Consider the following 25,178-nt stretch of genomic DNA (forward strand, 5'->3'; position numbering starts at 1 on the left):
ACTTGGCGGTGGGAACTAACTTAGTATCACTCCGGAAACTATTTTAGCAAGATGGTCAGTTTTGAGGAAGCCGCCGAACTCGCCAAGAACTTCACCAAGAAGCCCACCGACTCCGAATTCCTGGAGTTCTACGGTCTCTTCAAACAGGCCACCGTGGGCGACGTTAACATCGAGAAGCCGGGCGTCTTTGATCTCAAGAAGAAGGCCATGTACGAGGCCTGGAACTCCAACAAGGGTCTGTCCCAGGAGGCCGCCAAGGAGGCCTACGTGAAGGTGTACGAGAAGTACGCCCCCAAGTACGCCTAAGCCAGGATCTAGGATTATTCTCTCTCTCTGTCAGTCGCTAAAAATATACTCGAACCTTACCGCTAAACTACTAGAACCGGCTCGTCATTTTTAGTAGGCTGCCTCGGATTGGGGCATTGCAACGATGGCGGCGATGAGTGGCTTGGCCTGGCCCGCCTTCATCAGCATCACCCGTATCTGGGAGTTGTCCGGATTTAGGGTGGCTGGGGGCAGCTTATCCATTGAATCCAGCACTGCTACCACCTCGAAATCAACCCTCAGGGGCACGCCGGGTAGCACGCTGGGCAAGCGGGCCAGAGTCTGCTGGATGGCGTAGTGCCTCCTGTCCGCATGGAGGAGCACCACCAGATTTGAGGCCATTTTAAAGGTCGACAGGTTCTGAACAGTGAGGTAGAGGCGAAAGGCAGGCCCACTGCCGCATACTTCGGCGGAGAGTTTGACGGGGGCGTGGGTCAGGTCTCCGGATATGGTGCTTTCCGACGAGTTGATGGCATCGATGGTGGCGCGAGCGGCGGTGTGGCGGACCCGCCAGAGCTCCACCTGAAAACTGCCATAAGTGGCTGCAAAAAGGATAAAGATTAGTGGTCGATTTCCGGAGCTAGAGAAGAAGTTTCCAAAAATAATAAAATATATGACCCACTGGCCTTATTTTGGTCATAATCATATTTTTAGGAAGAACCCAGGAAAGGGTTTTTGGTAAGTTGATTCATTCTATAATCTTGATTCATATATGTCGCCGAGCGATATCGGTTTCGAGTGAATAAGGCGAGTATAGATTACCAAGACCTAGTGGAAAAAAACAGTAGCCAACCAAACACATTGAAGAGTTAAGATTGATGACTTTTTCCACTAAAAATAAATTCTAAATATTCAAATAGCTATTTCCGGGTGATAAATACCTTTCGCTTGTTGTTTCTCCCTCGCCGCTTGTTCCACGAAAATAGAACTCTTCTTGGGTTTGTCCAAAATCGAGGCATCCGCAATGGAGTTCTGATCTCCTCTATGCCGTCTATTTCCAAGATCCTCCGGTCGCGGCTCGAATCGTGAAACCCTTCGCAGGATCTTAACCACAATCTCACCGCTTTGGGTGACCAGGGTGAGCACATGGTCCTCCATGCCCATACGCCCGTATAGCATGGCATCCACTGTCTCCTTCAGAGCGAACTCATCCACCTGGTAGCGCTGAAGGTAGAACTTGACCACGCCCCCCTTAAGGGCAATGGCCACCAGGGTGAGTCCTAGGTGGGTGAGGGGTAAGGGTAGAATGCAGACTGGCGGAGCCGGCAGGGCAACCTGGTAGAGCAGCTTTCCGCGCTTGGAATAGCAAACGTAGCGGTTGTCCATCGTGGAGGCAATGATCGTCTGGTCGATGGGAAGGAGCAGGAGTCCTGTGAGCGGGGTTCCCAGCTTAAAGACTTCCTGACCCTCGGGGTGGGACTTGCGCAACAAGTAGACGCCTCCGTTCCGCGTAGCCACAACAATGCAAAAGTCCGCCTCGAAAGTTCCCTGGACAGAAATCATGCTCGGCACGGCGGTCTCGTGGCTGCAGGTCCTGCCCTCATACACTAGGTTGAAGCCCTGCGGCTCCAGGATAAGAATGTTGCCGGTGTCCGTGGCGAGAACGAGATGCGAGGGAGGATTGGCGTCGCTGGAGATGCGTTTGAGGCAGCACATGGCGACAATGTTGCCGACACGACCCACCGGCGAGTCCTTGTGGGTGCTGATGAAGCCCTCGCGCTCCTCCTCGCTTAGCTGGAGAAGTCGCTGCGACTTACGCGACAACTTGGCATGTTCGAGGTCTTTCAGAGAGTCCAGAAGGGCAGGGTGGCTCTCGGTTTTCACCACCGGCAGCTTACGCCATACCTCCTGCTCTAGTTCCTCGGAATCCAGGGCGGGAATGGTGTACTTAAAGTAGGGCTTGAGGTTTCGGTAAAAGAGCACGGACTCGGCGATGGCTACGGCAATCACTGAAAGGAAAAAAAGCAAGGTCACTCAGGACAATTTTAGGGAGACCCCTCCTACCAGGCGTCTTGGGTTCCGATTCGTCAATATAGAGACTCGTGATGGCCGCCGGAATCCCCGGGAGGGTTTGCTCCTGCTTAAGCTTAAGACCTCGAAAAACCTTGAGAGTGGCCGTCGGCTCCTGAGATGTTTCGTCCAGGGAAATGTCCGCCGCCAGAAGGCGGACATATCCATCCCGCTGGACATCACTTAAGGTGAGGCAGCTGGAAAGGGTTGTGATCTTTGGACTATCATCCTCCGTTTCCACATGAAGCCAGTTGGGAGCACCGGCCATGGCAAAACAGGCAGGATATCAAGAATTCCTAGACTGCGGCAGTGCGAAAACTAACAGATGATTCAGTGTTTTGGTTTTTCGCTTTCCTAGCAACCCGGAAACCTAGCAACTGAAGCGGGTTACAGGATATCGAGGTTCCAAAATATTACCACTATCGAATACATTTTTATTTCGAAGATTCCTAAATCAAAAAATTTCGAAGTTTCGAAAAATTGCTCAGAAACTAAGAACTATAAAATTACATAACAACATAAATTTTTGGCGTCTACTGGAACCTATATCTTTAAAAGTATGCATCTGATATCTCTGAGGTGTACATCAAAAAACTTGTAGAAAGAATATCTTTCAATCGGTATCCAAATCATAGAAACTCTTTTTTGGTCGATTTTTGACAATTTTTATGATTTTCAAAAAATCGAAAAAATTTTAAGTTTCTCTATTTTACTAGAGAAAGTACTATTGGAAAATATAACTTTTTCTGAGATTGAAATGATACAACATTCTCCGATCAAACAACAAATAACTGAGTTGTGATCATCCAAAGTTCGAAAACTTGGTCGGAAATTGGTCATTAGAAAATTGAATAAAAATATTAATTTTTACTCTCTATTAAAACGTGTATTTTCAAAAGTATACATCCGATTTCTTTGAGGATCACATTAAAATACTCCTGGGGAATATATCTTTCATTCTTTATTAAAATCTAAATTAATTAATTAATTTAATAAATTAATTTTTTATCGAATTTGGGCAATTTTTAAGGAAAATTTCAAAACTCTTGAGAAAATTTCACATGCTCAGATTTAAGTGAAGAAAGTATTAGTTGTTAATAATAGTTATGCTGAAATCGGAACAGTATTCCAATTTTCGATCAACCAAATAGGAACCAAGTTATGAGCTTCGGAAAAAAAAGCTCAAAAAAAGCCATTTTATACACATTTTATTACACATATCAAATAACTCATAAGAAAACTTAAAAAAATAAATTCATTATAAAAAATCATTTATTTAAATTAACGGAAATGCAATATGTTATCGATAAATATATTACGATAGTTTATACGATATATTTCTTGCATCCCTAGATACACCAACAAAAACAGCCACAAAAATAAAGAAGAGGAAGACCGACGCCAGCGTTAAGTTGTTTTATTTTGTAGATTTAAGTGAAAATATTTAACTTTTGTTTTCCGAGTGATGACGGAGCTTAAAGACGAGGTTCAGGTATTCAACAAGGGCGAGATCGTCCTTTGCTACGAGCCTGACAAGTCGAAAAAGAGAGTTTTGTATACCAGCAAGGTTTGTACACACACCGACTCCAGTGCAACCCACACACGCGCCGACAAACGTCAGGCAAACGTCAAAAGAAAAGGGCGCATTTGATTTTTCAGTTAATTAAAAACACTATTGACGCTTTTCCCCTTTAACCGAAAGGTTTTGGCAGTCTTCGAGCGCACCAACGAACATGGCCTGAGGTACTACGACTACAAGATACACTTCCAGGGTTGGCGCCCGTCCTACGACCGCTCGGTGCGGGCCAGTGTTCTTCTGAAAGACAGCGAAGAGAACCGACAGCTTCAGCGAGAACTGGCTGAGGCGGCTCAGCTGCAGATGTGGGTGAATATGGACATAAGGCCTGTTCGTTTATCTAATCCACTTTTCCATTTGCAGAAGGGGCGACTACTCGTACAAGGGCACGCCCGATAAGCCGGCTTCGAAGAAAAAGCGCTCAGGCCGCGGTCTTGGTACCTACGTTGAGGATTCAGCATTTGATCCATTGGATACCACACCTATCTCCGATCAGGAAATGCCGTCCAATAATAGAAGCTCCGGCAGGGGCATTCGCAATAATAGGGACAACAGTGGCGGCCGTAAAGAGAAGGGTTCTGGAGCGCCGGCATCTACCCCTGAGGCTAAACTTAAAACCACCCGAGGACAGGTGGAAGAGATGCCTATGGATGTGCTGGAGCCAGAGGAACGCGTAATGCTGCGCATCAGCGAACGACTACGCGAGTATATGGAATACGACTACAACATGGTAGTGAAGCTGGGCAAGCAGCATGCTATGCCCGCTAAAATACCCATTGTGACCATACTGGAAAACTTTGTTAAACAGCGTGCCGTTGAGCTGGCCATTAGTATTAAGCAGGATAGCTCTCGGGCCAGAAACACTCAAAGCCGGAACGCCCGTATGGAACGGGAATACGACCGAGTAATGTCCAAGTAAGTAAACTTGTGCCTAGTAACATAGGATAGCTTCCGAATTTATGACATCCCTCATCGAACTATTATCTTTCAGTGTCTGCATGCTAAAGGAGGTGGTCGATGGCATTAGGATCTATTTTGAGTTCCACGTGGACGACCACCTGCTTTACAAAGAGGAGAAGGAATACACCCACAACTATCTGACTGATGACAACATGCGTAACTGCAGCATTGCGCTTAACAACTCCTACGACTACATAAATCCCAATTGCGACACGGAGCTCCTCTCCATGGATGGTACGCCTGTTGTGTCCAACAAAAGCAACGGCGTTGATGGCGGAATTCTGGGCGATATTGAGTACGAGAAGCAGCTGCAAAAATGCCTCTTGTACATCGTGAAAAGCACCGGGAAAAACACAGCACACGCCTACGATCAACGAACATCGCCCTTTACTGCCGCCTACAAACTACCGCCAGAGATGCGAGGTTTCCTCTGCGAGACCTTCAACTGGAGGTTGCTTTCGGCGGAGTCGCCACCGGAAAAGTCAATGGTGTTCGGAGCACCTCACCTTGCAAGGATGATGAGTAAGTTGCTGGTGAAAGTTGGTGGTTATCCAATGGCTCACATACGTTGTCTTTTAGTCAAACTGCCCGAATTCCTCAACGTGTCACCCATATCCAACCAGAAGCTAGTGGATCTACTGCCACACTTGGACTCATTCATTAAGTAAGTAACTAAAACAACTTTCTTGTGTATCAATCTAAAGAGAGTATTTCTTTTTAGCTACTTGGAAAACCACAAAGAATGGTTCGATAAGGAGAACTATGTGCACCCGACCGTTCATCAGGAGCAGCTGCAGCGGGAGCTGCTGGACTCTCTGGACCAGCCCATTAAGATGTCCGCCTAGATTTTAGTTAATTATAAACTATTTTATTTATTATGCAGTTTTAAAGCTTATGTTCTTTTATTTTAAAGATTTGTAATTGTCATTTCATGATTTCATGTTTTGGTTTCCTCAACTACACACTTTGTAAATAACGCGCTTCTATAAAAAAGTCTCCTACACATGTATAATCGAATAATGGCTACAATCTATATGTTAAATATGGAAAATACGAGTTTAACATTTTTTTTTGCCTTTTTTTTCAATTTTTTTTCTTAGCCTAAGTTTTAGTTAAGTAATTTTACTTGCTAGTATTTTTGTCTTCGTTTTGTGTTCAAATAAATCTAAGAATTGCAAGATTATGTCTTTCGGTTTAGTTTGTTGTCAGGGATTCGGAAACTCTGTGGTCTGATGGAATGTGCAGGGGAATCTACGGATTTCTGAAAAATACTGCAACTTTAACAATTATGTGGTTATATTTTGTGTGACAGATCCTGCCTAGAAATTCGAAATTGTCGCATGGACGGCTTGGATTTGGATGCATTCGCTTTGTAACATGTGTAAACTTGGGACGTTAACTTGGACGAGGTCTTCCCGGCTCGGCCCGGATCTTCTACTTCTGCCGCTTGGTGGCACTGCTGGCCGTGGGACGCATGAAACTGCTCACAGATCGACTGCTTCCGGAGCTACGCTGCTGGGGATGGGTGCTTGGACTCATTCTGGCCTGTTGCTGTTGCTGCTGCTGGTTCATGGCGTTCTTCACCAGAACCACGCTGCGGGCGGCGCTCATTCGGGATTGGGGGCTAGGCTGCTGGGACTGGGACTGGTTCTCCTTGAAACTGGTGCTGCCACTGATAGTTGTCCTGGGCGCTGTGGTGCCCATTTTGCTGCGCACCAGGATCACACTAGGACCCACGCTGGATCCACTGCTGCTGCTTCTGCTGGCGGGCACTCCCCGGCCCGGCGTGGGACGAAGATTCTGGGCGGCCAGAGGTCTCTTGCTTGGCGAGGAGTCAACGGACACAGTGACTACTGGTCGCTGTACGGACGGAAGTCGCCTGACTACTGTTTGCGTGGAGGCGCCACTGTTGATAGAGGAGCGTGATGATCGTAGGCTATTCCTGGAGCTGCTGCGCTCCACACCTGCGAGGACCTGCTGCTCCTGCGGAGAGCGTCTCACCGCCGAGGCGGACCGAAGCGGGGCGGCACTGGTAAGCGGCTGACCATTGGGCATCCGTAGTGGGCGGTTTGTGGAGGCACTCCTCTTTACCGTGGCCACCTGCGGGGCGGCCACATGGCTTTGCGACTTGATGGCAGAGGGTGTGGAGCTACTGCTCCGGGTCCTGGACAGCTGCAGGCGGTCGGCTGGGCGGCTACCCATCTGCGAGATGCTGGTGGTAGTGGGCTTCTGCTTCTGGAGCGGACGTTGCCTTGAAGGAGTCTCATTGACGCCCTCGTTACAGGAGGAGTTGGTGCTCTCACCCTTGCCGTGGGAGGGAGTGTCTGAGACGAGGCTCTGGGTCTCCTCGAAGCCCTCGTCGTTGAGCTCGTGGTGGTGCCCACTGGCTGTAAGCTTCAGCCTTGATGGGGTAATCTCCCGCGGAGGACTCCAAGGACGCTCCGGTGTACCCGTGGGGGACTTGAGGTTTCGAATGGCTTCCCGAACGTCCTCCTGGTTGATGGAGCTGATGTGGCGGCCCACCTTTTCCAGTTTGTTAATGGTGCGTTCCTTCTGCTTAACCTTTTCCAGTGGCGGTGGCTCTGGCTTTGAGGACGAGGGCTTCACCTCTTGCTTGGGGGTGCTGGTGGTCAGTAGCTCCTCGTTACCACTGCTGTAGTCTGTGGGTCTCTTGTAGCGACGAGTTCGTCGCCCCAGTGCATGACGATCAAAGTGGCCGGGGACATCCTGATCCGCTGATCCCATGCTTATGGTAATTTTCTCCTCGGGAATGGCCTTCGGCTTATCCGTCATGCTCACAGTTACCACTGTCGTGGTGGGCGTGGAAATCACCCGACGGCTCACTGGTGGCGTCTCTATATTGTCGGCATCCACCTCTTTGGAGGAGGCCTGCATCTCGTTTTGAGTTTTGTGATGGCTCAGCAGGCTGGCAAAGGTATCATCGGTAGTGGACACCTGAGGCTTTGGTGACTTGGGCGGCTGTTCCTCTGCTGCTTTGGGTTGCAGCTCCCGGATGGCGGATCGTCGTTCCTGTTCGCCCATTTTCTGAATGAACGTTTTCCGGCGATCCTCTTCAGCAATGGAGTGCAGGCCTCCAGCGCTTGTCTGGTCTTGTGGTCGCTGGCGGCGGTAGTGATGCAGTGTATCTTGCGGCTGGGCATCGGCTATGGCCTGAAGATTGGCCACCACATCCGTTTGCTCGAGCGTCTTTGAAGGCTTCCAATCAGCGTAGACGCGCTGATATCTTCCTGATTCTTGCTCCGGCTTCCTGGTATTAGTGGTATTACTACTGGGATTAGTGGTCGTGGGCGTGTTCGTTGGCGTTGCTGTCGTTGTCGAAGGCATGATCTTTTCCTCCGGCAAGGGGTCCAGTTTTCGTTCGTTTTCTAATGGGGATGAAGGGTGGTTATATACACTTCTAGATAAATGCTAGAAAAGATCCTCTCACCAGTTTCGTTTTCGAGCGATCGCCGGTTGGCGTTGACCAGACGACGCTTCCTCTTGTACTCCTCGTTTTGCTTTTCGTCGTTCTCGTTGGACTGCAGCCAGGTCTCGATTTTCTGTCGCCACTCTCGGGATATTCTGGAAAGGACACAAGTTTATGATAACTAATTACATTGTTTTTGAAGTCTTCCCACCTCGGTTTCGCATCCTCGTTGATGGGCGGCGTCTGACCACTGCCCGTCGGCGTATTGGCTGCACTGGCCAGCGGCGATTGCAGTCGCTCCTGTGCCTGTTGCTGTTGCAGGAGCGGAGCTGGTGAGCTGGCCCTCTCTCGGTCCATGCCAAAGTCAATATTAAGCAGATCTGGTCGCTTGCGGCTCGAACTTCCGGAACGGGCACGCCGAGCCCAGGAGCGATCTAAACTACCGTAGGCTGCTGCTTTGCGCTCCCGACTGATGTGGCCATCGTGGGGTCCTGTGGAGCTACGCAAGAACTCCATAAGGTCGTCTTCCTCGGCCAGCACTCGACTCCGGCGCCTCCTTAAACTGCCATTGGGAGTAATGTCCGGCGAGGCACCATCCTGCTCCAGGCGAATGAATCCATTGCTGATCTCGCCAGATCCCAGATGACGGCGGCTCAAAGCCGGACTAGCTCGGGGATCGAAAATGGCGTCGCCCAGGAAGGAGTGCTCCGAATCCGACACGGGGGTAATTGCTTGACCAACTGGAAGAACAGAGATTAAGGTTAGTTTTTCCAGTTTTTTTTGCTAAATATTTTTTCTAGTGCAGGTGAGAGATAAATTTTCTTCCAAACTTACTCTGCTTGGCCCGGCGGGCCATTTGCTCTTCGCGCTGCTTTCTCCTCAGTGTAGCCTGCTGCTCCTGCTGCTGGCGGCGCTCGTTCTCCTTGACCGCCTGCCGGAACTTATCACAGAAATTCTGGAAGATCTTGAAGCACTCCTCCAGCCGGAAAGTGGCCGCGTCCTCGCAGAAAAAGTCGGATAGCTTCAGGCGCATAGACTCCACCTGTTTCATTCCCGATTGGAGCACGGACAGTTCCGACTCGGCGGCCTGCAAGAAGTCCGCCATCTGCTCCTTGATATCCGTGTCTGTGGCAGGCTGTTCGATTTGTCGGGCTATCCTTCGGATGCGTCCATCCAGGGTATTGATTTCGTTATTGATCTGCTCCGAGGTGGTTCTGGAAGAAAACGGAAAAGGCTTGTAAAATGGCTGATTAGAAATCCTGAATATTCCACTTACTTGCTGGCATTTTCGAGGGCACTCAGCTGACTGGTGAACTGCAGCAGCTCCGGATTACGTCGCTCCGCCTGCAGGGCTACAAAATGTATGAGGTTCATGCCCGGTTTGTTCGCCCGGATGTCGGTAAGCTTTTGCAGTGAGGCGAGCTTCACGCCCGCCGCATTTCCAGCGTAGCCTCCGGAGTTGAGGAAGTTTCCGGCCACCACAACCATATAGAGCACCTCCTGCAGGATCTTGTTGTTCAGCAGATCGTCGCCGGCGTAGAGCATGGAATTGATGCAGGGCTCCAGATAGGCCACGTTGGCCGCAAACTCCTCCTTCAGGAGCATGCTCTCGATTCGTAATTTGTAGCTATTAAAGAAAGGAAAGAATAATATAGAGAAAGCTACAGTATCATCTTGGTAGCTTCACTTACTTGGGCACCTCCAGCAGCTGGAGCAGAAACTTCTCGGCATTGCCCAACCTCGCCTTGTCCCCGTTGAAGCTCTTCAGCATATCCAGCTCATCCACCTCCGGCATGATCTTTAGCAGGCCCCTCAGCCTCTCTGCGCCGATCTCCTCGTGGGAGCCCTGCCGTATCAGCTGGATGATCTCCTCGTGGCTGGTGCGGAATTGTTTCAGGAAGATGTTCACATTAAGACTTCTCTTGCCGTCCAGCAGTGTGATCTCCGTGCACTCCTTTTTCGACTTGCGATCCAAGGTGTCGCACCCATTGGAACCACTAGAGCCCTGTCCTCCGCTGCCTTCGCGTCCCAGCTTGGGCGATCCCTGAGCACTGGTGGTTTGCAGACAGAACAGACCCTCCATCTCGTTCCAGTCAATGTCCTGCATGGGGTTGTGCTTGTGGTTGCTGGCCACGATGGCCCAGATGTTCTGCTTTCCGACGACCTTATTGTGCGGTATTTTGCCCCAGTTGATGGTCTTCATCTTAGCCTTGGGCGCCGGGGTGTCTAGTTGGGGCAGCAACACGGCCGCCTCCGCCTCCGCGGCTAGTGGGTCCGGTGTACGGGGTCGTGAGGCCAGTTGCATGGAGGGCGGAGGCGGCGGTGGCGGCAGGGCACTACCATTGAGCAGCGGAGGTGGCGGCGGAGGTGGTGCCTGGCCTCCTCCATTTAATGGTGGAGGCGGGGGCGGTGGAACGCCGCCGGACGCTGGTGGTGGCGGAGGTGGCGGTGCCGGTTTGGTTGCAGCCGCGGCCACCGCCGCCTGCGATGGCTTGCGGGTGGGGCTGCTGGCATCGGTGCTGCGGCAGTTCTGGCAGGCGAATTTCTGGCTGCTGGGCGTGCGGAGCAGACGCACTGCATCCTCGTGGCTCTCGAGGAGCGTGGCGCGGTGAACGAGCCGCTCTGTGGTGTCCCAGACGATGTCGCTGAGCGCCTCCTTGGGATCGATGCGTAGCAGGTGCTGCAGAATGTTGAGGAATGGTCCTTCCTGCGGCGTATCAGCCACCTGAACAATAGAAATAGTTTAGTTTCAGAGAAGAACCTTCAAGTATATGAGTTTGGAGTCATGGCAGTTATGGTGCGTCATTAGTGGACATTATTTGCATCCAAAATTTGGCATTGAACTGCTTTTGGCTTGCCACAACCTTGCCCAAATCCTAATGACCACACTGCGTATACGCAACGTTCAATGCCATCAAGTATAAAGCTTACCCCCTGAAGAGTACTAACCTGTCGCAATATCGCATAGAAGACATCAAGGTGCGAATTGAGATTGATGCCATCGGGCGCCTGCAGGCTCTGGGCCTCGTCGCATTCCTGCTGCTCCACGAATACGTCCAATTGTACGATGATATCGCCCACACTTTGTGCAACTTTCCTGCAAATAGTACGTTGGTCATTAGTGGGTTAAGCTCAGTGGAAAATGTGGCTCAGTTCGGTCCGTGTATGTCAAAGCAATTTGTCAGTTGTAGGTTTTTCGAATTTGCATTTGCGCTTGACAATTCTCAACTGCGATTTAATTGATTTCTTATTTATGCGACTCTACGCGACACAAAGCGATACATATATTGTGTGAGAAGGGTTGGGGGTTGGGAATGTCCACAAGTAGTTGAGAGTTGCCAGAATCGATTGGAGAACTTGGCTGACATTGAGTAACCTCCGGAGGCTGCCAAAAAACAGAAAAGAGAACTCTGCCGCCGCGGACTCACTTTAGGTTCTGCACCAGTTGCAAGGCGGCACAGCTGTAGCGGGACAGCGAGCCGCAGAATGTCAGCCGTCGTTGCAGGTGCAATGGCGAGGCGGCAGGCGATGGCGTCGGCGACACGGAAGCGGAAACCGTTGACTCCTCCGTTGACGACGAGGAGGACGAGAGGGATGGCGGCGGCGAGGGCGATGCTGACGACTCCACCTTGCCAGCCTTGCAGCAACAGCAGGGGCAGCAGGAGCAGCTGAAGCGGCAGCGGCAGCGGCAGCCTTGGCAATAAACTTAGTGGCACACCATATTTGCAACGTGCAAAATCGTTATGTCCTTGCGCAATGTCCTCGCCTCCGTTAGGCTGATATCCAGGCATCGACGACAGACCGACTCACTGACTGGCAGACTGACTGGCACTTTTTAATTGCTTCCCAAAATCGGTTCGCAGTTTGCGGTTCGAGCGAGAGAACGGCCAAAAAGGCAATAACGAGGACGAGGCAGGACGGCGCGAGACAGCCTGGCACGATTTCTGGCAACGATTCCTTCGGATCCGACTCTTGTTTGTTTTATTCTGTTTTTTTTTTTTCTTTTTTTGCATTATTATTTCCTGAAGCCACGTGCTGCGCGCGCAGGAGTTTCCTACTCTATGGTGCGGCCTCTTTTCTATTTTGACGAGAAACTTCGTCAACATCCATCGGGTATTTTGGACACCCAGACTCTGGCACATGGTTTTCATTTGTTTTGTTATTGTTTCAACGGACTAAATGCTATTTTAGGCCGTCACGGAAGTTATTACGGGTCTGGGAGGAACACGGAGCTCGGTAACAGGGCTCAGGAAATTGGGCAACCAAAGCGCCAATTACTGAACTTTAAACGGAAGAACAGTCGATTACGCGATGCCAAGTTTAAGCCAAGAACTTATATCAACAGTTCTATGGATTTCTATAAAAGTCAAGAGTTATTTTGGAGTAGTATCCATTTCCATCTCTTCAGACCCTCCATCAAATTCTGTGGTAATTCAAAATGTCTATTCCTGACACACTCGAATAAATCCCATCGAAATGAGATACTTTTGGTTTATTTTTAGCCAAAATGTATGAACCTGACAGGGAGTAACTCGATCCAAGCGCACATCCATCATTCTTAGCCACGGCTGATAAACAACAGCGCTTCAGATTTCGATTCGATTAGAACTCATTATGTGGAGAACAATTAAAAGCCGCTTAGAGAGTGTCTGGGCAGCTTCCAGGCTACGCAGAACCGCGTCCATAAATCTCTAGATGAGAATCAAAGCGCGCTTCTCGGCTCAATGAAATCGTTTAAAGCGATTTGGAATTCAAAGTAAAATAAATTAAATAGCGGGGTAGAAACTACGCATTTTATTTATGCCAGCCCGGAGCGTTAAAATTTTAATAACAATAGAACCGAAGGGGTCTCGTCAATGGAAAAGTGCCACAAGACAAATGGCCGGAGACAATCAATTAGTCAACTCTGCTCCCCGGCTGGCATTCCACGAAGGAGGTTCCACGGAGGGTGGGGCTCGCCATTGCTCTTTTTTGGGCCTGAACTATTTCAAAAACTTAATTGAATTTGCTAGTTTCGCTGCAAAAGCTACAAATTTGTCAACCAGAGGGCCATAAATAAACCCGTTTTTAAAGGGTGGCCAGCAGGGGGAGCAGTCAACTAATTGATTTATTGTTGACTAATTAAATATTGAATTAATTGGTTGGCCGGCGGACTCGAAAGCGGCGCAGATTATTTGCATAAGATGCGATCGGCAAACGGCGGTCACCGATCGGCGGCAAATGGTCATCTCTTTGCGATTATTGACGAATGTTTGACAAGCGTCCGAGCGGCATCTTGAGCGGTCATTAGCGGACCGCCCCCTCAGCTCCCAGCTCCCACAATGGGGCATGTGAAATGGTCAGCATACCTTGATCTTGTCTGGTTGATCGTCTTGTCAGGTACAAGTCGCATGCAAATTATAATGTGCGTCCCAATCGTTAAACTGTTTGTGATACTCATTTGATCGACTGTGGGAGACTTTCAGGGTTTCACCCAACGATCTTCGCACGCTCGCCCATCGCGGAATATCAACTACGCCTTCAGCAGGTCTGTCAGTTATTTCATAGTTGGGTTTTATGGTTATGTAGTCCTCCGACTGTAGTACTTACCTCAGGTTGTTCAGCAGTGGCAGAACTTTGAGACCTGCAAGACAATGAAGAAAATTGTTGATCAAGCGGGGGCAGCTTAGGAATCGCAATGAAATTTGATGAGAGTGAGTAACCTGGAGGTGATTCGTTGCCCCTTCTCGGGCAACCTGGCTTTCTATAGACGGCCTATAAGAGCCCGCCAAGGCCCGCCCAATGTCCCATGCATCCCGACCGGACGACTTCCGGTCAAGCTCGTTTTTTCGCCTTTTTGATTTTATTTGCGCACTCACCACTCCAATCGGCAATCAATTTATGCACACACAGCCCCACATCCACCATTCTATCTGTCTATGTGTTGTAAATAATAATAATAATAATAACAATAAAAAAAAATTAATTACGGCAAGCTCGTGAAAGTCGTTGTCGCTTCTGTGCGATCCCCTGCCCGCCTCCTTTGGGCCGCCTTATTTGGCGCCTTGACGTTCATAATTTCGTTTTACGACTCCGCTCCGGTCTGTCATTTTATTTGTTTGAAATTGGAATCCATAAAAGGCGTACAATTAAAATGCGTGTGCGATTCTGTTCCTCAGTATGAGTAGTTTGGGTAGTAAAAGTTTCTTTGTCCGGCCATTGTTTCGGATTCGGAAGTTGATTCGGAGAGATCTCAGCCGGAATGGGGTCTGTGTCGACTGGCGATGCCCTGGGGCGAAAGGAGCGGGACTTCCAGTGGAGCACAATAGATCGAGATCGGATCGAGGACACACCCAGGCAAATGGCGGTTAATTGTTTAATAACATGCCAGCCCAGCAGCTTGGAAATCAATTCTCGCCAAATCGATTCAAATAATTCGCTCAATAGGGTAAACCTACTGATGATTTATAAATCAATTGAAATTGAATTTACGGCCGGCTATGGGAAAAACTTTTGCGTGTCAGAGTGGAAAATCATGGGGCATAAATCAGACGGAGCGAATGCCTCGCAGCCGGCGGCTATGTGGCCTGACAGATGACATACAACAGATATGATGGCTATATGGTGGCCATAAGTCCCGGCGGCTGAAGGAGAATAATTCCGAGCCGATAATTGGGCACTTAAGTTTCTTGAATTGAAAAAATGCAAATATTTGCGGGGCGTTGTTCCTGGAAACTCAAACAGAACAGAAATTTTAAAAAGAAATAAAATCGAATGAAGACAAAGTCAAAGTCGGGCCAACAGCCTTGAAACTGAATACTTCGTTTCATTGCCAAACAAAAAGCGGCCGATGCTTGTCAAAAGTGTCGCTCAGGAATGCCCCAGGAATCGATTTGGAGTCAACAAACGAGGGTGTGGACCGTGGCTGGGGCGGAGTGGGGGCGGTGCGTGACTTACATATTGTCCGTCGCCGTTGAGATTTCAAATTTGTCTTGCTACTTTGCTGCCATCGGTGTTCAGGGTTCTTGTAATGTTGAAAAAGCGCAGCTCAATTTATTTTAATTAAGAACAATAAAAATGCCGCTTCTCAGACCGTTTCACCCGACTCCCCACTCCCTACACCAGTGCAAGTGCAGCCCGGCATTGAATGCACCACATTTTGGTGGTGCTGCGTCTGCGCAAAGGGAAGTACTCTCGTGAAATAAAAACAACCACTGCGCGCACGCACAACCGCGTTCAATCAAAGTCAGAATGTCGGGATGATGACTGCCTGGTACAGTGAAGGCCCCCTAGTGGATACTACCACTACAGACAGTATGTGCTGAAAAGCACCACTGTATTGAAAAAAGGGGTGATGCTGGGCGGTTCATGAACTTTGAACAGTCGGGAGCCCAGAGTCGCCACACAAGGGCATTGGGTTGCGGCCTGGGGACGAGGGTGTGGCATATGCCACTGACAGGATGTAAATGAGTCCCTTGTTTGTCAACAGACGTCTTGTTACATATTAAGTACATTTTGTTTATTGAGTAGTTTTCTCATGAAAATATATAGATATTGCAGAGACATCCATAAATCCCCATAAAGGGGAAGCAACCAATTTGAGGCACGTTCGAAAGATATTAAAATCGAAACTAACATAAAACAAATACAAACCTATTGTCACGTTTCTTGGAAATTATCTTTGAATATCACAAGTTTGGATAAATTATTCGATTAATGATTGAACTAGATCAGATAACCGAATTAGAGCTTTGAGTTTTGTTTAATTTGGCGAGTCATCTGCGTTAAAGCAAATAAATGATTCCGTTTTCAATAAACGTCCCCAATGACCCGACAACTTTTTGCCACAATTAATAAATCCGCAATAAATAAACATTGTTCGTTTGACCGATTTACCCAGTACCCTAACCACAGAGCAATTACCGAAAGACTTCAAGACGCGCCTCTAAATCGCCGGCACGTGCTAAGGTTACTCGATTCACAAAGGCGATTTGGCATTTCGGCGAGCTCGAACCCATCATTATCGGCTAACCTCAAGTCAACGAGGGTCGGAGTCGCCCCACGTCGGTGACATGCAAACCAAATTCAATATATTGGCCAAATAACCGGCCGGGCACATACGGTCAAGGGCACTGGCACTGGATCATCGGGCACATCAATCAAATCAATGAATCCGCAGACAGCACCAATGGCACAAACAATCGGCAATCGACATCCGACGGGGGATTGTTGCGGCTTTGGGTTTTTGGGATTCCATTGGATGAATCTTACCTATAAATTCGTTTCGAATGCGAATCCTCTCCTGCAACGTGGCGGCAGAGATGATGACGCAGTTGATGAAGGCCAGCAGCGCGGCCTGGTAGTCCAAAGGCGGAGAGGCGGTGGCACTCGACAGCTCCAGTTCGTTGATGACAATCTTGAAGCGGTAGCGCTGCTTCTTGAGATTCTGTAAGGGATTCAAAGAAGGGTCATTATTTAAAGCCATACATTAATAATTGTAGGTTTATGAGTAAAAAATCGGCAATAAATCGATGGGATATAGCCAATAATGTTTCTCGACTATTGTCTTTATAGAGTTTTTAGAAGTCAACTTGCAAGATTTTAACATCCCAGAAAAAGTTTTAAAAATAAATTAAAATAAAGTAAAAATGTAACCTGTTTCACAAATTTATTTACAAATTAGCTTTAACATTTTGAGTTGTCTCGTCGGAGATTGCAATCGAGCTTAAATAAACAACTTAATCGACCATTTTAACGATGTTTCAAATAAAATTAAATTTTAGGGGGACTCAAATTACCATTTGACAGTAAAAAGTGGGATTTGTACAAAAAATTCTAGACTAACGAAATAGAGAACTTTTATGTTTAAATTATTGCCAATAAAGGAGGGGTTAATAATGCTATTTATACGTTTATTTGATATTTTTATACCCTTGCAGGGAACTATAATTTTGGTCGAAAGTTTTCAACGCAGTAAAGGACTAAAAAATTTTGTCTCAGGATTTTGATGCAGAATGGTGGAGAATCGATCCAGAAATCGTTTAAGGTACTCCGCCTGAGAATCGGATGAGAATTGGGAAAGATATAGCCATCACTGTGGACCCTATAGGGGTAAACCCCATTTCCAAGGGATCCCATCGGACAAAAAATCTAAAAAATATTTTGTGTCAGGATTTTGATGCAGAATGGTGGCAAATCAATCCAGAAATCGTTTAAGATACTCCGCTTGAGAATCGGATGAGAATTGGGAAAGATATAGCCATTACTGTGGACCCTATAGGGGAAAACCCCATTTCCAAGGGATCCCATAAGAAAAATGAACAAAAATCTAAAAAATATTTTGTCTCAGGATTTTGATGCAGAATGGTGGCAAATCGATCCAGAAATCGTTTAAGATACTCCGCTTGAGAATCGGGTGAGAATTGGGGAAGATATAGGGAAGGGACTATCACTGTGGAATATTTCTCTATATTCCTGGTGACTAGTTGCCATCCATAATTGTGAATATTAGGAAAATTAAAAGGCGTTCGTTGAGAAGTGCACCCCTGACTTACCTTGTAAAATTCTAGGGTTTCTATGGCACGCGCATAGCCCTCGGGACTGTAGGCGCAGAGTGCCGAGAGGAGCTCGAAGACCTGCTTCTTCACGGTGGCGTTCTGCGTGTCCAGAGCTGCGCCCAGCTTGGCTATGTAGTCACGATTCTCGACAATGTAGTCCAGGCCGATGCGTGAGTCCATCGTGGCGGCTGTGTGTTGTGGGTTCTTTGTGTAACTTTCGGGTGAGGAAGCGGCTAGAATGGTGACTCTTTTTGGGGCTGATCACGTCCCCGAATCGGACGCTTTTCGGGGGCAATCGGATCGAATCGTATCGTGGCGATCGATTGGGGCGGCTAGTTGCAAAGGTTTGGGTTCTCGCATGGAATTTTTAGGCAGTTCACGTCATGCCGGGTGCTCCTCGTGCCCGGAATCTGAAAGAGGGAAAATGGAAAATTCATTTGAAATTGCTTTTCTTGGCAGTGATTGCATTTGGAGCCCTTCAATTGTCGCCCTGGGTCGCGCGCTTTGTTCCATATTTTCGAGGGCTTTGTCCACTGCCCTCGAGGCAGTTTTAATTAATTTACGATCGGTTCATTCTCGGCCCCAGGCCGCTCAGGCAATTGTCATAAATTAATTTGGTCAGGCCTAGAGCCTAGGGGGCGTAACTGATTTTCGGATTTTCGATACGCGATTTGCGGCCACAAGATCAAAGGCAACCTTTGGCGGGTTCCGCCTTCTAAGGCCCGATATCGGCATCTCAATTACCCGCAAAAATGATCTCGTTAATTTGTTTACACTCGACGCGAACGCAGTTCGATTAGTCTCCGTCTAACCCGCCGACAAAGTCTGTCATTTGGGTTCCGAGCGTTTAAGCATATTAAAGTAACGTTTTTCATTAAAAAGTACAACAAAAGGCAAAGCCGATAAAATGCTTAACATTTTTGTTAAGAGCTCTGATCTCAAGTGGCACTTTGCGATATTTGAAATTATAATTTGTGTGTGCGCTAAATGCTCATGTTATTGCCGTTGTTGCTATTGTTTTTCGCCTTTCAGATACTTTACGAGATGCTGGATTCATGTGGCATTTGACGAGCTGAGGCGGGGCGCCAATGAAATCACTGAAACCACATCAGCCTAATGGACAGGCGTCCTGGCGATATGCCTTGTTGTCAGTCGATGTCGTCAATGAACATGATATTTCCGATAACCCAGACAAGTGCTCTTCGCAGGAGAGTTGAAAACGAGTTCTTAATCAAATCGAAGATATATTCGCCAGCTCCAGTCTACACTGGGCGGCATAACTGGGCTATAAGCTCAACCAATTAGCGGTTGATAGCAATCGCATTGTTAAGCTATGCAAATTGTGATCTTTAGGGGTAGGTATTGGCATCACATCGTGATCTGGAACAGATTACGGAGAAAGATAAGTGTTTTAATAAACAACTCGAATGAAAATAGGCATAATTGCCTAACCTGAGCCAAAGTTTCAGAGAGATTCACTCCCAACTGTGTGACATAGTGTTGAAAGTCAGACTATAATTTAGCACAACACCCGCATATATCCGCACACTCTGGCCACATCCGAGAGTGATAATAAATTAATAATGCTTATCTATAAAACTGGTTCCATTAGCCAGCGAACTGGACATCGCATTATTGTGGCTATTTATTGCAAAACAGCAGCCGCTGAAAAAGCCACCGAATTGAGTTGTAAACAAAAGCCAGAGCCAAGGGAGAGGCCTGGGAATCGGAATTGGACACGGAATCGGAATCGGAATCGGTCCAGTCGAAATGTTAATGAACCCGCCTAGTGCTCCAAAGGGGGAGTCTAATTAGAATTTGTCTTGTCAAAAGGCTCGGTTGGCCATTTATCTTGGCTGGAACGTATATACGTAGAGCTGGAACAAAAGCGGGCGTTGACAGGCGCAAATGGCTTTTCACGTTGTGGCACCAGCAACACCACCCCCGCTCCAGACCTGCCCCACCCTGCCGGCCCGTCACCGACAGGTGGCACGGCACTTTGGCGACTCACTGGCGTCGTCAATAAAATGTCAACCACATGCCCACAAATTGCTAAGCCATTGTGGATATGTTTTCGAAGTCATCGCTCCCCGCTCCGAGCCATGTTAAAGTGCAAGTAATAATTCACGAATTTCAAAACCGTTCAGCCCAATCCACAGATCGGCGTTTCTGTCGGCGTTTTCAATGTCTCGCGACATTATAATGCTGTGTGGAATAAATTATGCTGTTGCCAGTTAACCAAAAGGCCCACGGGGCGTATGCCGAATGCCTTAATGTGATTAAATGTTGTGCAAAGTGCAGAGATACTACTATGACTCTGGTATCTGGTAACTGGCATGGGCTGGGCCCAGATCGGTGCTCATCAGCGACTAGGTATTTACCAGCTAGGACACTTGACCAACTTGCTCGAGCACGCTTGAGGAGATCTACCAAAGCAAACAGCTGAAGATCAACTACCGTGGCCGCCGCGGCATCTGTCGCAATAGGCGCAAGGTCGTTTCACAGGTGTTGTTGTTTGGCCGCCACCTGTAACAAATTGTAGCAAACGAAGCTGCAGTGGATGGCTCTGGGCCGCCTCGACGGGTGTGTCTGCGCGGCTTAATCGGCCGTTGTTGACTGTTGTGTTGCTGACTGCACAGTTTTCATAAATTTTTATTGAATTTTTATGGCTGCAGGCAGCCGTCAACGCGGCTTTTGCATTTGCATGTTGATGTGTACACAAAAGCAACAAAATAAATAAGCATAAAATATGTAAAATAAACAGTCATTCGGAAAAGTGTTTGCACTTAATAATAAACGCCGCTGATAAAAGTGGAAACTCCCGGAAAGTTAGACTACTATTAGGGGCCATTAATCACATAATTTATTCTAGAGATCCCCGCATTTTAATCTCTTGCTCTTGGGCAACTTCATTTTGGTTGTTTATGGGGTTATAGCTATAAGCCTTATCAACAAACGCCACAAATTGTGTGAGAATCTGTCTGGGAACCAGAGCTCGGAACAGAACCGACGCTTTGTTGCAGCTTCTCATTAAAGAAAACAGATGGAGTCGGATGGAAGACAGAGCGAGTCATAACACTTGACAGCAGACGAACAGAAAACAGCAACATCGCAGCAACAGCAACAGCAAAAGCAGCAGCAATATCAACAACAGCAACTTGCAATCAAAACACGATCTTGGAGCTTGGCGCTTGGCGCTTGGCACTCTCAGCATTGACCTTATGACTTCTAAAATCGGTAAAAACATCTTTACAGCTCCATGTGGCACTGTCGATTGTTGTTGCTGCCGATGTTGCTGTTGCTGAGGTTGTCGCTTCAATGTGTTTCCAATATGAGCTAAAAATACAAAAAGTCAATCGTACTTGAAATTGGGATACATTTTATAGCCTGTGTTGCCATTTTTAACTCAACATCAGGCACTCGTCGTCGTCGTCGTCGTCGTCGTCGTCGTCGTGAGCAATGCAATAATTTTTAAGGATACTGCCTTGCACTTTTTGGGTTGTGTGTCAAGTTTAAGTGGCAGACACCAAGGTCGTCAGCGAGGAGGCGGAGGAGGAGGCGTGTAAAGTGAGCAATTAGGGCGTGGCCGGGTGCGCCTCATTTGCACTTACTATACTTGACTTAATTCGTCAATTAGCCGGGGCTAAGGTAATCAGTGGGAACAGCTGGCAAAACCGGACGGATCGGACACTCCACACCACTCCAGTTTCAGATCCAGTTGTTCGGCTAAGACGTGGGCGGCTCGTAACAGCCGAAATCAAGAGCCAAACAAAACAAATACTCTGGCGATCGCCAGTTTAATGTACGGTCGACAAAAGAACGTTTGACTACGAAAATAAATAAAATGCAGCCCACGGGCCAGTTAAACAGCCGAAAAAGTGACTAAACTATTGCGTAGGTTTTGCATTTTGATGATGACCACAAAACCACAAAGATCACCCAGCTCGGGGAGTGGGTTTCGAACCAGATGATTCTATTAGTTCTACGGATGGACCATGAGTGATGATTTGGGGGTTCGTAATTCAACAAAAATAGACTCACGACTTGTTTTTAATGATAATAATATAAAGTACTTGCTGACGGAATAATTTACATTAAATAAACAAACACGAGTGACTTCAGAAATGAAAACACATCAACAACTTTACTTTCAAAACATTCATTCTTTAAATAATGATGTCCATCATTCCAGATGCATGTGATCTTTATTAATATTTATTCCAAAGCTCTAGCTTCCTATTTGAAATGAGGGATAATCCGTTTCCCTCCTGGTTCTTGATTGGGTCTCATTGGGATCGCCGCGTGGCTCTAGTTGACTTTTGACAGAAAACGCGGGCAGTGTCACATCCACTCCGAAATATGTCTAGAAATCACCCATGGGGGACTCCCCCGACCCTGGCCGGCGCTGATGAGAATTTATGAGCAGACCCACTAGGTTTCGGGTTAAATGGACTCAACTGGCGATGAGAGTGCTGGGGAGCACTTGAAGCCCTACGAAAAACCCATCAAATGTGTCAAAAGCCGCTTCATTGGAAAAGTTTCTATTGTTTTTGGTTTCCATTTCGACGGGACTTTACGCAAGCGCCAAAGTGTGAAAATGAAGGCAACAGGTTGGGTATCTGGAACTGGGTCTCTGGAGCTCTGGGGCTATGTGGTAAGCCTATAAAATACAACCCGCTAATGGGCAATTTTCACGCTTATTTCCACAATGGAAAAGCGAAAGTTTATTTATGGCAATCGTGATTTTAGGCCCAGTTCACATGCAGCTGCTCGGTGGCAAGTCGCAGCTCCGGGTCCAGGTGCTGGAGGTTCTACAATCGGCGACAGAGAGCTCCAAAGTGCATAAATTTGTTCGAATGCTTGCATTTATGACAGTCCCCTCCCCCCCACAGGCCGAAAACATGTCTGGCCGCATTTACAGGTGGCAGCAACTGCCAAACTGCCCCCAAAAACTAATAAAATGCGAAACAAACAAATGTAGCCCGTCAAGTGGTCAATGTCCACTCAAGTGCCGCCTAAAAAGCCTAAAAAGTACAAAAAGTCAAGAGCCAGATAGCCACCCAGCCAGCTAGCCAGCCAGTCGGCTTTCAGGGCCAGCCGACAATGAGCGCTAATTATGCTGAGTTCGGCTTGCCAAAAAGGTTCAATGCACCAAAGACAGAAATACAAAGAGCCAGTCAAGACAGATACTGCAGCATTTCAAATCCCTTGTTGACCTTAACTTTGAATTGTCAAAATACAAAAGTTCATGCCGCCAAACCAACAAAGCCCCGAACAATGAGCACAAAGCATAAAATACACAAAAGAAGTGAGCCACGAAACCTACATACAATTCAGTTTTTCAGTTTTTGGCTCAAACTCAGATTCAAGCTCAAACTCTTAGCTGGCAGATGTGTGTGATTCATTTGAAAAAATGCACCCAGATGCTCGAAATGCGGCTCAGATGGTGTTGCTGCTGCTGCTGCTGCCACCGGGCTGCTGCTGACATTGACTTGTGGTTTCAGTTGCCGTCGCTGCCGCATTTCAAGTTATTCTATTTTTTCAACATCTTTTCGGATCCGAGATTTCTGAGATTTAGTTTCTGTGTGTGGGCTCCTGCAACGAGCTGGAATTGTTTTCCTCACTTCATTCATAGAGTCGCGGTTCGGGCTTAAATGATTAGTCAGCTTCTTGGCTTTGGGTGTGATTTGGGTGCGATTCTTGCCACAATTTTGAATGGTTTTTTGCCTGGTATCGAGGCACCTCGTGTTTGTCCTTCACAAGCACTCACGGCTCATAGCTTGTGGTTTGCGGCATTTGAACTCCAACTTCCGCATGAACACTCGCACATCACACACGGCTTATCGATGTATCTTGTGACTATATTTAGCCGGCGAGATTAGGCGGGTTTATCGCCTTTATGTTTTATGTTTGAGAATCTGTTTGTCATTGGGTCGCCCACATATGGCGACCGTGACTCACAGAGGGAGAACCTGGTCGTCACAGCTCGGAAAGATAAACTAGACAATAGTAGAAGTCCAATAGTTAGTAAAAACTAGTCACTTTTGTTTTTAATCTCAGGAAAGTTAGGCAACCAGTTGCCATTTATGTAAGTTCAACATTTTGCAGATCCCTCCTTCCTAGTCGGCTGCACTTGTCTGGCGTTAGAACAACTAACTTGAACAAAGCAGACCCAGACTGCATAAATTAAGAGCCCAAAGGGGAAAAAAGATATCAAGTGACAAGCGTGAAAAGCGTTGCTCTGACAGTCGGACAGTCAGTGATTAAAGGCCAGAGCAGGCACCTTCGTTACTTTTACCTTTCGGCGCAGATGGTGGCCGCACTTGCGCAATTCCACAGCCCGGAGTCCGCGATCCCCGCAGCGCCAGCTCGAACTTGAACTACATCGCAATCGACATAAAGGTGAGCACATAATCGTAAATATAAAACCAGCGCAGATTGCTCCCATTTCTTGAGCGGCACAGGCCACACCACGTGACTGGCGAATTAGTTGGTCAATGTTTCGCGGTCGTTGCATGTTTTTGGTTCATTTTGGGGGGCAGCTTGCAAATAGAGATATACATCCACGGATCTCTAGGCAGTCGCATCGCCCACAGCGCCGCTCGTTTGTCTTTGTTGTTTCCCAACGAGTGGCAGAGTGGCACTGACAGAGGCACTCACGGCGTGCAAAAAGTGGCAAGTAGCACAGCTTTTGGAGTATTTTCAAAAAAGGTAGGCAATCGTATCATTCTCTCTATGACTCTAATACTATCTTGGAGGTATGAGCTTCAGATAGAAGTGTATTCCGCATTCATTATGGCCCAAAAAACGCTTTACATGCCATTGTTTGGCTGGTGAACTTGTACTAACTAGTAACCTGATAGCTGCAAGCATTAACTCTACTTCTCGCTGCATTGTCTTCGTGGCTTATTGCTCGCTTTGGGCTATTTATAAATAGTAAACGCTTTAGCTGTCTACGGCTATTGTCTCACAATTAAGATTTCATTGTGAGATTTTGTGGGGCCACGGGGCGTATGCGCGATGCGAATCAAACTTGAAACTCGATTTGCGATTCGCGATTTGCTTGCCACTTGCAGCTCGGAGCATCAACATGCAGTAATTTGTTTAATTAGGCGTAAATGATGCTGACAGCGAAGCCGGCGTCGGGGCTCTAATGGAGCGTGGCTGATTTTAATAGCTTGTCGGGTCGGTTCAGCCTTAGAGCGCGGCTTGTGGTTCTGCGGCAAGTGATTCGCTGCCACACCCCATTGGTAACCCATCGGTACTGCAGCATAGAGCCATGTTAATGCCATATTCTGCGGGGAACTTGCAACCCGAAATGCCATAAAAGTTCCCCGGCCCAGAC

The 25,178-nt window shown here is 47.6% G+C and overlaps 4 protein-coding genes across 5 annotated transcripts in view; 2 read left to right on the forward strand and 2 right to left on the reverse strand.

Moving 5' to 3' along the window:
• Nucleotides 1–365, forward strand: LOC108124870 (Acyl-CoA binding protein 4). The gene has a single exon (XM_017240751.3). It carries the CDS (start codon nucleotides 52–54, stop codon nucleotides 304–306), a length of 255 nt encoding a protein of 84 aa, XP_017096240.2. The 5' UTR covers nucleotides 1–51; the 3' UTR covers nucleotides 307–365.
• BBS1 (Bardet-Biedl syndrome 1) lies at nucleotides 355–4,038 on the reverse strand. Of its 2 annotated transcripts, none has more exons than XM_017240749.3 (4): nucleotides 3,916–4,038; nucleotides 2,329–2,635; nucleotides 1,206–2,273; nucleotides 355–866 (listed from the first exon to the last, which is right to left on the reverse strand). In XM_017240749.3, exons 2-4 carry the CDS (start codon nucleotides 2,600–2,602, stop codon nucleotides 397–399), a joined length of 1,812 nt encoding a protein of 603 aa, XP_017096238.2. In that variant the 5' UTR covers nucleotides 2,603–2,635; nucleotides 3,916–4,038; the 3' UTR covers nucleotides 355–396. The 2 variants fall into 2 exon arrangements, with proteins under 2 accessions (XP_017096238.2, XP_070135446.1); XM_070279345.1 differs by lacking the exon at nucleotides 3,916–4,038 and adding an exon at nucleotides 2,845–3,051 and having other exon boundaries at nucleotides 2,329–2,783.
• msl-3 (male-specific lethal 3) lies at nucleotides 3,695–6,053 on the forward strand. Its single transcript, XM_017240858.3, has 6 exons — nucleotides 3,695–3,901; nucleotides 4,037–4,215; nucleotides 4,274–4,825; nucleotides 4,902–5,392; nucleotides 5,450–5,534; nucleotides 5,592–6,053. Exons 1-6 carry the CDS (start codon nucleotides 3,800–3,802, stop codon nucleotides 5,713–5,715), a joined length of 1,533 nt encoding a protein of 510 aa, XP_017096347.2. The 5' UTR covers nucleotides 3,695–3,799; the 3' UTR covers nucleotides 5,716–6,053.
• form3 (formin 3) overlaps nucleotides 5,737–25,178 on the reverse strand; it is a 26,751-nt gene continuing 7,309 nt past the window's right edge. Inside the window, exons 2-11 of the mRNA XM_017240857.3 lie at nucleotides 17,831–18,243; nucleotides 16,548–16,722; nucleotides 13,887–13,920; nucleotides 11,247–11,394; nucleotides 9,989–11,022; nucleotides 9,574–9,924; nucleotides 9,132–9,511; nucleotides 8,509–9,037; nucleotides 8,319–8,452; nucleotides 5,737–8,256 (exon numbers count right to left, since the gene is read on the reverse strand). Of these exons, the coding sequence (XP_017096346.2) occupies nucleotides 6,305–8,256; nucleotides 8,319–8,452; nucleotides 8,509–9,037; nucleotides 9,132–9,511; nucleotides 9,574–9,924; nucleotides 9,989–11,022; nucleotides 11,247–11,394; nucleotides 13,887–13,920; nucleotides 16,548–16,722; nucleotides 17,831–18,013 (4,920 nt within the window). The 5' untranslated portion in view covers nucleotides 18,014–18,243 and the 3' untranslated portion in view covers nucleotides 5,737–6,304. The remainder of the gene's footprint in view (nucleotides 8,257–8,318; nucleotides 8,453–8,508; nucleotides 9,038–9,131; nucleotides 9,512–9,573; nucleotides 9,925–9,988; nucleotides 11,023–11,246; nucleotides 11,395–13,886; nucleotides 13,921–16,547; nucleotides 16,723–17,830; nucleotides 18,244–25,178) is intronic.

Source organism: Drosophila bipectinata, chromosome 3L (genome assembly GCF_030179905.1).
Source record: "Drosophila bipectinata strain 14024-0381.07 chromosome 3L, DbipHiC1v2, whole genome shotgun sequence".
Taxonomy (NCBI): domain Eukaryota; kingdom Metazoa; phylum Arthropoda; class Insecta; order Diptera; family Drosophilidae; genus Drosophila; species Drosophila bipectinata.